Source organism: Manis pentadactyla, chromosome 8, assembly GCF_030020395.1.
Source record: "Manis pentadactyla isolate mManPen7 chromosome 8, mManPen7.hap1, whole genome shotgun sequence".
Taxonomy (NCBI): Eukaryota; Metazoa; Chordata; class Mammalia; order Pholidota; family Manidae; genus Manis; species Manis pentadactyla.
The window spans coordinates 103,553,146-103,567,220 of NC_080026.1; the positions used below are offsets into that span (position 1 = coordinate 103,553,146).

At 34.9% G+C, this 14,075-nt stretch overlaps 1 protein-coding gene across 2 annotated transcripts in view; it reads left to right on the forward strand.

Moving 5' to 3' along the window:
- The window catches only part of BTAF1 (B-TFIID TATA-box binding protein associated factor 1), a 120,870-nt gene that overhangs the window by 7,931 nt on the left and 98,864 nt on the right, over positions 1-14,075 (forward strand). For both annotated transcript variants that reach the window (XM_036923354.2, XM_036923435.2), the window contains exons 2-4: positions 3,132-3,255; positions 11,552-11,666; positions 13,223-13,369. In XM_036923354.2, coding sequence (XP_036779249.1) covers positions 3,132-3,255; positions 11,552-11,666; positions 13,223-13,369 — 386 coding nt within the window. The remainder of the gene's footprint in view (positions 1-3,131; positions 3,256-11,551; positions 11,667-13,222; positions 13,370-14,075) is intronic.

Sequence of the window (14,075 nt, forward strand, 5' to 3'; positions counted from 1 at the left end):
GTCCATTATTTTTTAAGGAATAGGGAGTGGTAATTGGGGCTTGAGAAAAGTGTAAGTAAATGATAGGGGAAAACTTTGAAAACTATCAAATTTACTTTTAACTTTTTATACATAGATTTATAAATAGGTTAGTGTTGTCACTTAGAGTATTCATTTTTCAGCCAGCTTTGCTTTTGGTCACAAAAAGCAGAAACTCCGTCATGGAGAAGGAATTACAAAGTAATTGAAATCTTTCCAGAGGTGCAGTCTAAAGAACTTGGCATTAAGTACGTCAAAGATATGACAAACATGTTATATAAGGGAAAAAATAACTACATAAAAATACAAAACCAGAAACTATCACAAGCTATAAAAGATGGCTAAGTCTAATTTTTCCCTCCAAGCTAAGAGGGTAAGCAAAGTTAAGTGAGTTTCCCTGAGTCCTCTAACAAAATGACGGAAGTAGGACTTTTAAAGACCTCCTAACATCTAGTCTGGTATGTTTTATGTTGTTTTCTATAGGAAAGTCTTGGATCTGTGTGAACTGTACAATGTACAAGAGAGCCTAATGTAATAAGTTACATGTAGCATATACAAATATAAGTCCATTGTAGCATAAATTTGCCCTAAGACTAACATTCTTTATATTAAAACTTACTTAAAATTTTTGGTAATTTTGCTTGCTATAATATGGAAGATTTTAAATGAATATTTTCTTGATACTTGTATAGAAAGTTAATAGGTGTTTAAAATTTCTTTTTGCAAATTTCATTGAGCATAGGTATTTAAAATCACATGATCATGACAATATGCAGATACTTGTGAAGGTTCAGAGAGGATTCTTATGAAGTTTAACATCACAACCAGTTTTAAAGGTGAAAATAAGTCAAGAGGGCATTTTGAGACTTACATATGGAATGGGTGAAGGATGTCATATTATGGCAAAGGGATTTGGGGTCTCACTTAGCCTTAGAACTTCTAAGAACAGCAGCTGTCAGAATTTTTTTTTCTCCCTTTCTTTTGTCCCACTATCTCTGAGTCACTGTTTACAAAATCCTGTAGCAAAAACTGAAGAATGAATAGGTGTAGGCAAGTATTTAGATAGCCTTGAATGAATAAGGAGAAATGCTGTGTCAAAAGGCTGGATGTGTCTATGTAAAGTGTATGTATAAAATAAGTTATTTTTTTTGTCTTATAAAAATGAATTCTTTATAATTACTCTGTATGCCATTCAGTATATTGGAAGCAAAAACTGTGTTGTATTACTCTTTTTTCTTTATGTCAGTGGCTTTAACTGCCTCAAATATTTTTCTTGAAATATGTCCTTCTTACATACTATAAATTGAACCTTGCCTCTTGTTTTGTTTTGAAGTGGTTGAAAAACTTTCATAGAACCTTTAGCCTTCTTGACTAAAACAATCTTTTTGTTATTTTCCTTACCAGTAATAATGGTTTTGTGCTTATTAGTGACTGACTAGTTTGATTAAGTACTACCAGAAAAAGAGAAGAAGAGAAAAAAAAAACCCATGTCCATTTCATATAGGTTTATCTTTTCTTATAAAAGGCTTTAAGAGATTTGCTTTGTAATTTTTAGTTATTAGAGAAAAAGAATCCCAAAAGCAAAATGTGCATCCTTGCAGTTTATTAATGCTCATGGTTAGCTTTGGGACCTTGCTTGCACTCTCTTTCTTGTTAGATTAAATTTTGAAGGTGTATACTAAATTTCCTTTCCTATAGGATCGGGCCACAATATAACCTTGCCCCTTGCCACCGTCCATGTTTCTTATTCCATATTTGGAGCTGCCTTCCTTTCATTACTGTGATATCTGTTTTGCCTCAATGAGCCTGATTAGTAGTGTGATGAGAGGACTAGACCTATATGATACATGGACAGCTGGTGGTGGTGGTGGTAGTTACTTGTGACTTTGCCTTTCTAAAGCCTTAGGATTTTCCTGTATCCAAAAAACAAAGTAAAACAGTTTTCTACTTCTCCCCACTTATTCCAGGTATAAGGCATTGTGATTTTATTCCAAATTTTAACCATTGGATAAATGGCAGAACTGGAAGTTGAACCTTGGTGCTGTGGCTCTGGAATTTGTTCTGTTATGCTGTATGCCTTTATAAAGTCTTTCCTCAGAGATCTTATTTATTGTTCTGTTACTTCTGTACAGATTATTCACATATCTGTATACCTTTAGCCTCAACTTTCTCCTGCACTTCACATCTCTATTCTAACTCCATTTTGGTCTCTCCTAGCTGTTCTGTCCCTGCCACCAGTAAACTTGTCATCTTTTTCCATAATATTTCCTCCACTAGTTCTTCCCATTTCTTTTCATGACATCTTCATTTCCTCAGAATGTGAGTCTCAGAATCCATTCATTTCCTTGATATTTCATTTAATACTATATCATATATGCTTTAATTCTTTAACATTTCTCCCAGCTTCTTTCTAGTCTTCTATGATAGTAGTTCATTTCTGCACTTTTAATCTAAAATTCTTCTTAAAAGTTCTCTTCCATTTTACTTCATGTTTCACATTACTGCCAGATTAATCTTCTTAATATATAGCTCCATTCCTGTCAGTTTCTTGACCCAAAACCTTCATGGTTAAACTGTACATTTAAAAGTCTCCACAATAGGGCTCTAGCTACTTCTGTAGTTGTATCTCCCACTGTTCTCTTAAATGTACCCTGAGTTACAACCCAGCAGTGTTAATTCACATCTCTAAATAATAGTCTCCCATTTCTTATTGCTGTGCTTGTTATTCCCTCTTCCAAATATTTCTCCCCCTTTCCCTTTCCCCACCTCATCTCCACCAGTTTTGAAATCTTGTCTACCATTTAAGATCTACCTCATAGACCATTTCTTTTATGAAGCCTTTTCACTATTACACAGTAGGGAATATAGTATTTCCTATTCCTCAGAGCACTTTTTCTTTTCTAACACATATCTTATTGTATTATGTATTCTAATAATTTGTGTACTTGCTTTAACCATTCTTTTCACCCCCATAGCAAGCTCTTGAGAGTAGAGATTCTCCTCCCACGCTAGCATAGGTCTTTGTTCATAATTGCTCAATACATTTATTGACTCAGATGTATACATACCAGGAAACACGTTTTAGAATAACCATTACATTTTTGTTATTTTAGGCTTGACCGACTTTTTATCTTACTGGATACTGGCACTACTCCAGTTACAAGAAAAGCTGCTGCACAGCAACTTGGAGAAGTGGTGAAGCTTCATCCTCATGAATTAAACAATCTCTTGTCTAAAGTAAGAATTTTTTTTTCTTTTAGTATACTACAATTATAAAAACTTGTCCACAGACAGGACCATAAAAGTAAAGATAGAAATTGCTTTACTTTATTTTTCGTCTTCAGATTCCATTATATGTCTTACTATTTCTCCAAGTATTTAAAATACTTTGCTATTTTTTATTTATTTTGTTTGTCACAAGATTTAAAGTATTTTGGTTTTTGCACAAAGTTTGTTTAAGGGATTGGACAATATAGAACCTTTTGCCTATAGCACAGATTTGTCTGTTCAGTAATGATCTAGTTTGTTAGTGGTCTAGCTTGTTCTTAAAGGCAGTTTTCAAATGGATTGAGTACTCGTGGGCAATGATTGAAATATATGAAAAGCTAGTTACTATTACATTCTCAATTATCAGCTGTTTGAAAGTAGAGGCTTTCTGCTTTGGTGTGTCAGTGTTTTCATAATCCTAACCTATGTTCTTAAGAAATGGCTGTATTTTTATTGAACTTTATGGGATTGCAAGTGTGCAGCAAATTCCATGTGTCTAATTCTCTGGCAAGCAAAGTAAAAACAGGAGTGCTTTAGTGAGTGAGGGCTGGAGAGGAAATAAAGGAAAGCCTCAGGGAACAATAGGATAACAGAGCCATTGGAAGGCCCCAAGATACCTTTCTTGCTGCTCGTCTTACCCTCTCCTTTCATTCTCTTTTGTCCCTCTCTGGTTGGTGTGAGTAGGAGTTCGAACCCCTTTGTTGACATACAAATCTGCACTATATGTTTCCTTCCGTGAGGGCTAACAATGACTCTTTTTCCAATATGTTCCCCACTTAGATATCAGAACTTCCTAAACAGGATGTAGATGAAGAAACAGTTATTTGACATCTACAGGCTCCATATTCTCAGAATAGAGAAGGATGCATTTTAGGTAATATTATACTCATGTGTAAGATGAGGGTGTAGACAGGCATACCCATTTTTTCTCATTCCAAGTGGAGAGATGGAGGACTAACTGAGCTGAAACGGGAAAAAATGAACAAGGCTAATCTGTGCTGAACTGAGAAAAGGTTTCTAGCCTTCCAAGTGAGTCTGGTTCTCTTAACTCAGATCCCAGCCAGCATACTGGCACAAATACTATCAAATATTTCCAAAAGGGATAAAGCTTGCTTGAGCACCTTCTTACCTCCTATCCTCTTTTTTTCTCTGCTCTCAGTGTTTTTCTGTTGCCTTTTGGTTTTGTTTTTTAAACTACTTTATCAAAATATAATTATGTACCACAGAATTGTAAATGTACGATTCAGTGATTTTTAGTCTATTCACAGATGTGCAACTTTTACCACAATCTAATTTTAAAACATTAAAAAAAATATTTCCCACAAAAACCTCATGCCTATTAGCAGTTACTCTCTGGACACTTCCTGTCTCATATCCATTCCTGGGTAACCACTAATCTACTGTCTATAAATTTACCTATTCTGAAAACACTGTATAAATGTGTGACCTTCTGTGACTGATACCTTTCACTTAAAGTAATATATTCAAGGTTCTTTATATTGCAGATGTTACTTCATTCCTTTAATTGCCAAGTAGTATGCCACTGTATGGATATAAATAAATATAGGCCAATACCACATTTTATTTATCTGCTCATCGGTTGCATATTTGGGTTGTTTCTACTCTTTGGTCTTTAGTGAATAATGCTTCTGTGAAAATTCATGTACAAGGCTTTTTTGTGTGTGTTTTTTTTTTTTTTTGGATATCATTAATGTACAATTACTGGAACAACATTATGGTTACTAGACTCCCCCTATTATCAAGTCTCCACCACATACCCCATTACAGTCATTGTCCATCAGCATAGTAAGATGCTATAGAATCATTACTTGCCTTCTCTGTGTTATACTGCCTTCCCCACGCTTTCCCCCCTCCCGCACCATGTGTACCAGTCATAATAGCCCTCAATCCCCTTCTCCCTCCCTTCCTCCCCACCCTCCTCAGTCCCTTTCCCTTTGGTAACTGTTAGTCCATTCTTGGGTTCTGTGAGTCTGCTACTGTTCTATTCCATCAGTTTTTTCTTTGTTCTTAAACTCCACAGATGAGTGAAATCATCTGGTACTTGTCTTTCTCCACATCGTTTATTTCACTGAGCATAATACCCTCTAGCTCCATCCATATTTTTGCAAATGGTAGGATTTGTTTTCTTCTTATGGCTGAATAATATTCCGTTGTGTATATGTACCACCTCTTCTTTATCCATTCATCTACTGATGGACATTTAGGTTGCTTCCATTTCTTGGCTATTGTAAATAGTGTTGCGATAAACATAGGGGTGCATATGTCTTTTTGACATGGCTCCTGCATTCTTAGGGTAAATTCCTAGGAGTGGAATTCCTGGGTCAAATGGTATTTCTATTTTGAGTTTTTTGAGGAACCTCCATACTGCTTTCCACAATGGTTGAACTAATTTACATTCCCACCAGCAGTGTAGGAGGGTTCCACTTTCTCCACAGCCTCGCCAACATTTGTTGTTGTTTGTCTTTTGTATGTTGGCCATCCTAACTGGTGTGAGGTGATATCTCATTGTGGTTTTTTTATTTTTTATTTTTTTTTATTTTGGTATCATTAATCTACAATTACATGAGGAACATTATATTTACTAGGTTCCCCCCTTCATTAAGACCCCCCCACAACCCCCATTACAGTCACTGTACATCAGCGTAGTAAGATGCTGTAGAATCACTACTTGTCTTCTCTGTGTTGCACAGCCCTCCCCATGCCCCCCCATATTATACATGCTAATTGTAAGGCCCCCTTTCCTCCCCCCCCGTTATCCGTCCCTTCCCACCCATCCTTCCCAGTCCCTTTCCCTTTGATAACTGTTAATCCATTCGTGGGTTCTGTGATTCTGCTGCTGTTTTGTTCCTTCAGCTTTTTCTTTGTTCTTATACTCGACATATGAGTGAAATCATTTGGTACTTGTCTTTCTCAGCCTGGCTTATTTCACTGAGCATAATACCCTTTAGCTCCATCCATGTTGTTGCAAATGGTAGGATTTGTTTTCTTCTTATGGCTGAATAACATTCCATTGTGTATATGTACCACATCTTCTTTATCCATTCATCTACTGAAGGACACTTAGGTTGCTTCCATTTTTTGGCTACTGTAAATAGTGCTGCGATAAACATAGGGGTGCATCTGTCTTTTTCAAGCTGGGCTGCTGTATTCTTAGGGTTAATTCCTAGAAGTGGAATTCCTGGGTCAAATGGTATTTAAATTTTGAGCTTTTTGAGGAACTTCCATACTGCTTTCCACAGTGGTTGAACTAATTTACATTCCCATGAGCAGTGTAGGAGGATTCCCCGTTCTCCACAACCTCACCAATGTCTGTTGTTGTTTGTCTTTTGGATGGTGGTGATCCTTACTGGTGTGAGGTGGTACCTTGCTGTGGTTTTAATTTGCATTTCTCTGATGACTAGCGATGTGGAGCATCTTTTCATGTGTCTGTTGGCCATCTGAATTTCTTCTTTGGAGAAGTGTCTGCTCAGCTCCTCTGTCCATTTTTTAATTGGCTTATTTGCTTTTTGTTTGTTGAGGTGCATGAGCTCTTTATATAATTTGGATGTCAACCCCTTATTGGATATGTCATTTATGAATATATTCTCCCATACTGTAGGATGTCTTTTTGTTCTACTGATGGTGTATTTTGCTGTACAGAAGCTTTTTAGTTTGATATAGTCCCACTTGTTCATTTTTGCTTTTGTTTCCATTGCCCAGGGAAATATGTTCATGAAGAAGTTGCTCATGTTTATGTCCAAGAGAATTTTGCCTATGTTTTTTTCTAAGAGTTTTATGGTTTCATGACTTACATTCTGGTCTTTGATCCATTTCGAGTTCACTTTTGTGTATGGGGTTAGACAATGATCCAGTTTCATTCTCTTACATGTAGCTGTCCAGTTTTGCCATCAACAGTTCTTGAAGAGGCTGTCATTTCCCCATTGTATATCCCTGGCTCCTTTATCATATATTAATTGACCATATATGCTTGGGTTTATATCTGGGCTCACCATTCTGTTCCATTGATCTATGGGTCTGTTCTTGTCCTAGTACCAAATTGTTCTGATTACTGTGGCTTTGTAGTAGAGTTTGAAGTCAGGGAGTGTAATTCCCCCTGCTTTATTCTTACTCCTCAGGATTGCTTTGGCTATTCGGGGTCTTTTGTGGTACCATATAAATTTTGGAACTATTTCCTCTAGTTCACTGAAGAATGCTGTTGGTATTTTGATAGGAATTCCATTGAATCTGTAGATTGCTTTAGGCAAAATGTCCATTTTGACAACAATATTAATTCTTCCTATCCATGAGCACAGGATGTGTTTCCATTTATTAGTTTCTTCTTTATTTTCTCTCATGAGTGTCTTGTAGTTTTCAGAGTTTAAGTCCTTCACTTCCTTGGTTAGGTCATGTACAAGCTTTTGTGTGTATGTATGTTTTCATATCTCTTGTGTAGATACCTAAGATTGGAATTGCTGGGTCACATGATTTTACCATTTGAGGAACTGCCAGACTGTTTTCCAAACTAGCTCCACCCTTTTAAATTTCACCAGCTATATATGAAGGTTCAGATTTAGCCATATCCTTGACAACACATGAGTGATTATATCCATACTAGTGAGTGTGAAGTGATATCTCATAGTTTTAATTGCATTTTCCTGGTGACTAATGATGTTGAACATCTTTTCATGTGTTTATTGACCTTTTGTGTGTCTTCTTTGGAGAGTTGTCTATTCAGATCCTTTGCCCATTTTTAAGTGTGATATTTGTCCTTTATTATTGAGTTGTGAGAGTTCTTTATGTATTTTGGATACAAGCCCTTTACCAGTTATTTGCTTTGCAAATATATTCTTTCAGTCTGTGGGTTGTCTTTTCACTTTCTTGATGGTATCCTCCAAAGCACAAAAGTTACTAATTTTGATGAAGTTGAATCTATCTTTCTTTACCTTATTTGTGATTTTGGGATATGTTAAGAAACTCCTGCCTAAATTAAGGTCACAGAGGTTTACCCCTGTTTTCTTCTAAGAATTACATAGTATTAATTCTTACTTTCAGGCACATGGCCCATTTTGAGTTAATTTTTGAGTGTGTTGTAAAATAGGAGTTCAAAATCATTTTGTTGATGCAGCACCATTTATTGGAAAAACTTTTCCCCTATTAAATTGTCTTGGCACTCCTCTTGAAAATGAGTGGACCATTCTCACCATGGCAATCAGACAACAGAAAGAAATAAAGGGCATCTAGATTGGTAAAGAAGAAGTTAAACTGTCACTGTTTACAGATGACATGATATTGTACATAAAAAACTCTAAAGAATCCACTCCAAAACTACTAGATCTAATTTCTGAATTCAGCAAAGTTGCAGGATACAAAATAAATACACAGAAATCTGTGGCATTCCTGTACACCAACAATGAACTAGCAGAAAGAGAACTGAGGAAAACAATTCCATTCATATTTGCATCAAAAAGAATAAAATATCTAGGAATAAACATAACCAAGTAAGCGAAAGACCTATACTATGAAAACTACAAGACACTCATGAGAGAAATTAAAGAAGATACCAGTAAATGGAAACACCTCCCATGCTCATGGATAGGAAGAATTAATATTGTCAAAATGGCCATCCTGCCTAAAGCAATCTACAGATTCAATGCAATGCCTATGAAAATACCAACAGCATTCTTCAATGAACTAGAGCAAATCGTTCTAAAATTCATATGGAACCATGAAAGACCCTGAATAGCCAAAGCAATCCTGAGAAGGAAGAATAAAGCTGGGGAATTATGCCCCCTAACTTCAAGCTTTACTACAAAGCCACAGTAATCAAGACAGTTTGGTACTGGCACAAGAACAGACCCACAGATCAATGGAACCGAATAGAGAGCCCAGTTATAAACTCAAATATATATGGTCAATTAATGTACAATAAAGAAGCTATGGACATACAATGGGGAAATGACAGCCTCTTCAATAACTGGTGTTGGCAAAACTGGACAGCTACATGCAAGAGAAATGAAACTGGATTATTGTCTAACCCCATATACAAAAGTAAACTTGAAATGGATCAAAGACCTGAATGTAAGTCATGAAACCATAAAACTCTTAGAAGACAACATAGGCAAAATTCTCCTGAATATAAACATGAGTAACTTCTTCCTAAATGCATCTCCTTGAGCAAGGGAAACAAAAGCAAATATGAACACATGGGACTATATCAAACTAAAAAGCTTCTGTATGGCAAAGGACACCATCAACAGAACGAAAAGGCATCCTACAGTATGGGAGAATAAAATTGTAAACAACATAACCGACAAGGGGTTAACATCCAAAATATATAAAGGACTCATGCCTCAGCACCCAGAAAGCAAATAACCCAATTAAAAAATGGGCAGAGGATATGAAGAGACACTTTTCCAAAGAAGTAATTCAGATGGCCAACAGGCACGTGAAAAGATGCTCCACATCACTAATTATCAGGGAAATGCAAATAAAATCCACAATGAGATTAACACCTCACACCAGTTAGGATGGCCAACATCGAAAAGACTAAGAACTGCAAATGCTGGCAAGGATGTGGAGAAAGGGGAACCCTCCTACACTACTGATGAGAATATAAGCTAGTTCAACCATTGTGGAAAGCAATATGGAGGTTCCTCAAAAAACTAAAAATAGAAATACCATTTGACCCAGGAATTCCAGTCCTAGGAATTTACCCAAAGAATACAAGTTCTCAGATTCAAAAAGACATATGCACCCCTATGTTAATCGCAGCACTATTTACAATAGCCAAGAAATGGAAGCAACCTAAGTGTCCATCAGTAGATGAATGGATAAAGAAGATGTGGTACATATACAGAATGGAATATTATTCAGCCATAAGAAAGATACAGATCCTACCATTTGCAACAACATGGATGGAGCTGGAGGATATTATGCTCAGTGAAATAAGCCAGGTGGAGAAAGACAAGTGCCAAATGATTTCCCTCATTTGTGGAGTATAACAACGAAGTAAAACTGAAGGAACAAAACAGCAGCCTACAGACTCCAAGAAGGGACTAGTGGTTACCAAAGGGGAGGGGTGTGGGAGGCGGGTGTGGAGGGAGGGAGGGAGAAGGGGATTAAGGGGTATTATGCTTAGTACACATGGTGTGGGGGGTTACGGGGAAGACAGTGTAGCACAGAGAAGGCAAATAGTGAATCTGTGGCATCTTACTACACTGATGGACAGTGATTGCAATGGGGTATGGGGGAGGACTTGATAATATGGGTGAGTGTAGTAACCACATTGTTTTTTCATGTGAAACGTTTGTAAGAGTGTATATCAATAATACCTTAATAAAAAAAAATCAGTGGACCATAGACATAATATTTTTTCTGAACTCTTGATTCTGTTCCTTCTTCTATATATCTGTTCTTCACCTGTACCACACAGTCTTGATTACTGTTGCTTTGTAGTAAGTTTTGAAATCAGAAAGTGTGAGTCCACCAACTTTATTATTATTTTTTCAGGACTGTTTTCTGGGTCCCTTGCATTTCCTTATGAATTTTAGGATCAACTTGTCCATTTCCACAAAAACCAGCTGGGATTCTGACAAGAATTGTGCTGATGCTATAGGTCAATTTAGGGAGTACTACTGTCCAACAACATTAAGTCTTCCAATCTGAACATGAGGTGTCTTTCTCATTATTTAGATCTTACTTAATTTCTTTCAACAGTATTGTAAGGGGTTTTTTTTGTACTTTTTGGTGCACAAGTCTTGCGCATCTTCTGTTAAATTTGTTTTTAATGTATTTTACATGTTTTGATTCTGTTAACAGGATATTGCTTTCTTAATTTCATTTTTAGATTGTTTATTGAAAGTGTGTAGAAATACACTTTGTATATTGATCTTGTATCTTGCAATCTTGTTGAAGTCTTTCGTTCTTTCTGCTAGTTTTTATGACTTGACTTTGCATTAAGTAATGGGACTTAATAATATATACTTTGCTTTTTATTATGTTAAAAGCTATTTACTTTTAAATGCACATAAGCATTTCTTTCATTAAAAGTTTCCACTTTCCTTTTTTTAAGATTGTAGTGATGATACTTTCTGTGAATGATAGACTCTTGTAAATGATGTTAATAATTCCAGAGTATTTTGTATAAATTTTAGAAAGCTGCTGAATTATAAATTAATGACAAGTAAATTTGTATTTTTCTGTGCTGGCTTCCTTGAACAGAAACATTTTTTGGTATATACTTATTTTATTTTATAATTTTTTTAAGGTGTTGATATATTTAAGGAGTACAAATTGGGACACTCGGATTGCAGCAGGACAAGCTGTTGAAGCTATAGTGAAGAATGTTCCTGAATGGAATCCAGTGCCAAGAACCAAACAAGGTGCCTTTAAGTTGAAAAAGTAGTTTGCAGTAAAATTCAAATGCATAATTAACTATATTATACATTTTCTATTTTAATAATTTCAATTTTAATTTAAAGGCTTACTTTTCATGCTTTTCAATGCAGCCTTGTCAGGAAACGATATTGAATAAAGTGATTTTCACCTTGCTTTTAAAAAACTAAATAATGTTTTCATTTGTACATTTTTTGATTATTAATTATTCAGTATGCTTGATTAACAGAGATTATTACTTCCCTCAAGGACTTTGTCCTAAAAAAAAAGTAAAGTAAGTCAATATAGTATAAATATTTGAAATACTTTATTTTTTCTTGTTGCTGGGAGAACTGTGTAATTACTTTCTAAATTTTAGCACAATTATGTATGAATATTTGGAGGGGTAAGTCTTTAGTTTTTATGTGTCCTATAGGTTGAAATTATTTTTCTGATTGCTTGCAATGATATTTAAAAATGAATATGTGCTTTAAAAAATTTGTGAACATGTACATTTTAATTAAATGAAAATTTAACATGGTGTGACTAGATTTCATTTTCAAGTCCCTTTGATAACATTATTTTTATCCTGAGCCGTAGCTTGTCTAATATTTTGACTCTAATTTGCTGGCATCTATTATTTTCAGTGACTGTGTTAACTTGTCTTTTCTCATTGAAGTGTAACATATAACCCAGAAGAAGTTATAACTTTCTTTAAAAAAGGGCTTTTTCTTTTACATTGTATTGTCCATGCTTGTTTTGGTATATAGAGATATTAGATTCTTTTTTACAAAACTTACTAAGTTAGTTATACTAGCATTAAAATTTATAGTAAGCTTGTTTATCACCACTAGAAAACTAAACAGCAATTCCCCTTAAGTCAATTATACTTTAGTTTACAGATGAATTAATTATATGTAAATGTCAGCCAAACAAACCATCAAATCAGTGAACAATTACAATATATTTTAAAGTTTTGGGTGGAATAAAGAACATTTTATAGACTTTTTAGGCCTCAGATGAAAATACAATTTTAGCAATTTATCAGGAGATTACAACTTGCTTTTATTATTAGAGTGAGTCCTGTAAAATGAGTAAATGCTTTTTTTGTGTCCTAGATATTCCTCAGATATAGGGAGGGATGATGCTTATTAGTCTTATTTATGAATATATTCTGTGACTGTGTTTATCTTCCAGTTTAATACTATAATGATCTCATGCTGTTACCTTGGTATTTTTAAATTAACAGTAAGTGAAGACAGCATGATACTTAACATATGTAGTTCAACATGGAGCTACATTTCTTCATATAACATTGTGTTTTCTTAGTCAAAGACAGCTATATATTCACACCCAGTAATATTCTGATAGTTTGTAGAAAGGAAGCCACCAACTAGTTTATTCATAAATAAGAGCTGATGATAAAAAATCCATAGTTATCTTTTCTACTTTCTCCACCTTTTACTTTTCTTAAAATATTATCCACCCACCCCAAGTAATGCAATTTTTTTTCATTCCACACTTTGCCTATATGATTGAATTAAATATTTTTAAACTCATCTAGAACCTAATTCAGAAAATGCTATGGAAGATTCATCTACTACAGATCGATTGAATTTCGACAGATTTGACATATGTAGATTATTACAACATGGGGCATCACTTTTGGGATCTGCTGGTGCAGAATTTGAAGTACAAGATGAAAAATCAGGTATGTAGTAGTCCTACAGAAGAGAGTCTGAAATGTGTGTGTTCAAACTAATTTATCACTTGGTATGCTATATATCAGTCATGCAAAAGTCAATTAGATGTAATGGAATGTAAATTGACAGAAATTTGCAGTTGGGGGTGGGAGGTTGCTATGGGTGGGGAAGGCAACCAGAAGTACTTGTTCTAAAGCTACCAAATAAATTATCTTTCTTCCCTTAAGTGAATACATATTATGTATATGCATCAATAGATACTTATTAATATTTCAGCAGCCATTTTACTAGGTAATACAGAAATCATAAAGTGTTACTCAAGACCCTGAATTGAATAGATTTAAAGAGCCAGATTAATACAGATTGTGGTAATGATTTCACAGTTCTGGAAATTTGAGAGGCTTTATGATAGTTTTTATTGTATGTTTTAAATATTTAAATAACTGGATGTACTCATGCTGGTGACCAAAGCAAAACCTAAAAATGAAAAATAAATCTTGGATAGGTAATTGTCCCATTATCTTTAAACTTACAGAGCCCATCTGGATATAAAATAAATGTTTTGGCCATTCAAGATTGATATCTTGAGTTGAAAAAACCTTGATATTTTTAATAGATTTCTGTAAGTAAGTTGCTCTTTTGACTAAAACCAAAACCAATGATTGCTGCTAATAATCATTAGCCAAGGCATACCTTTCTAGCTAAATTAATGAA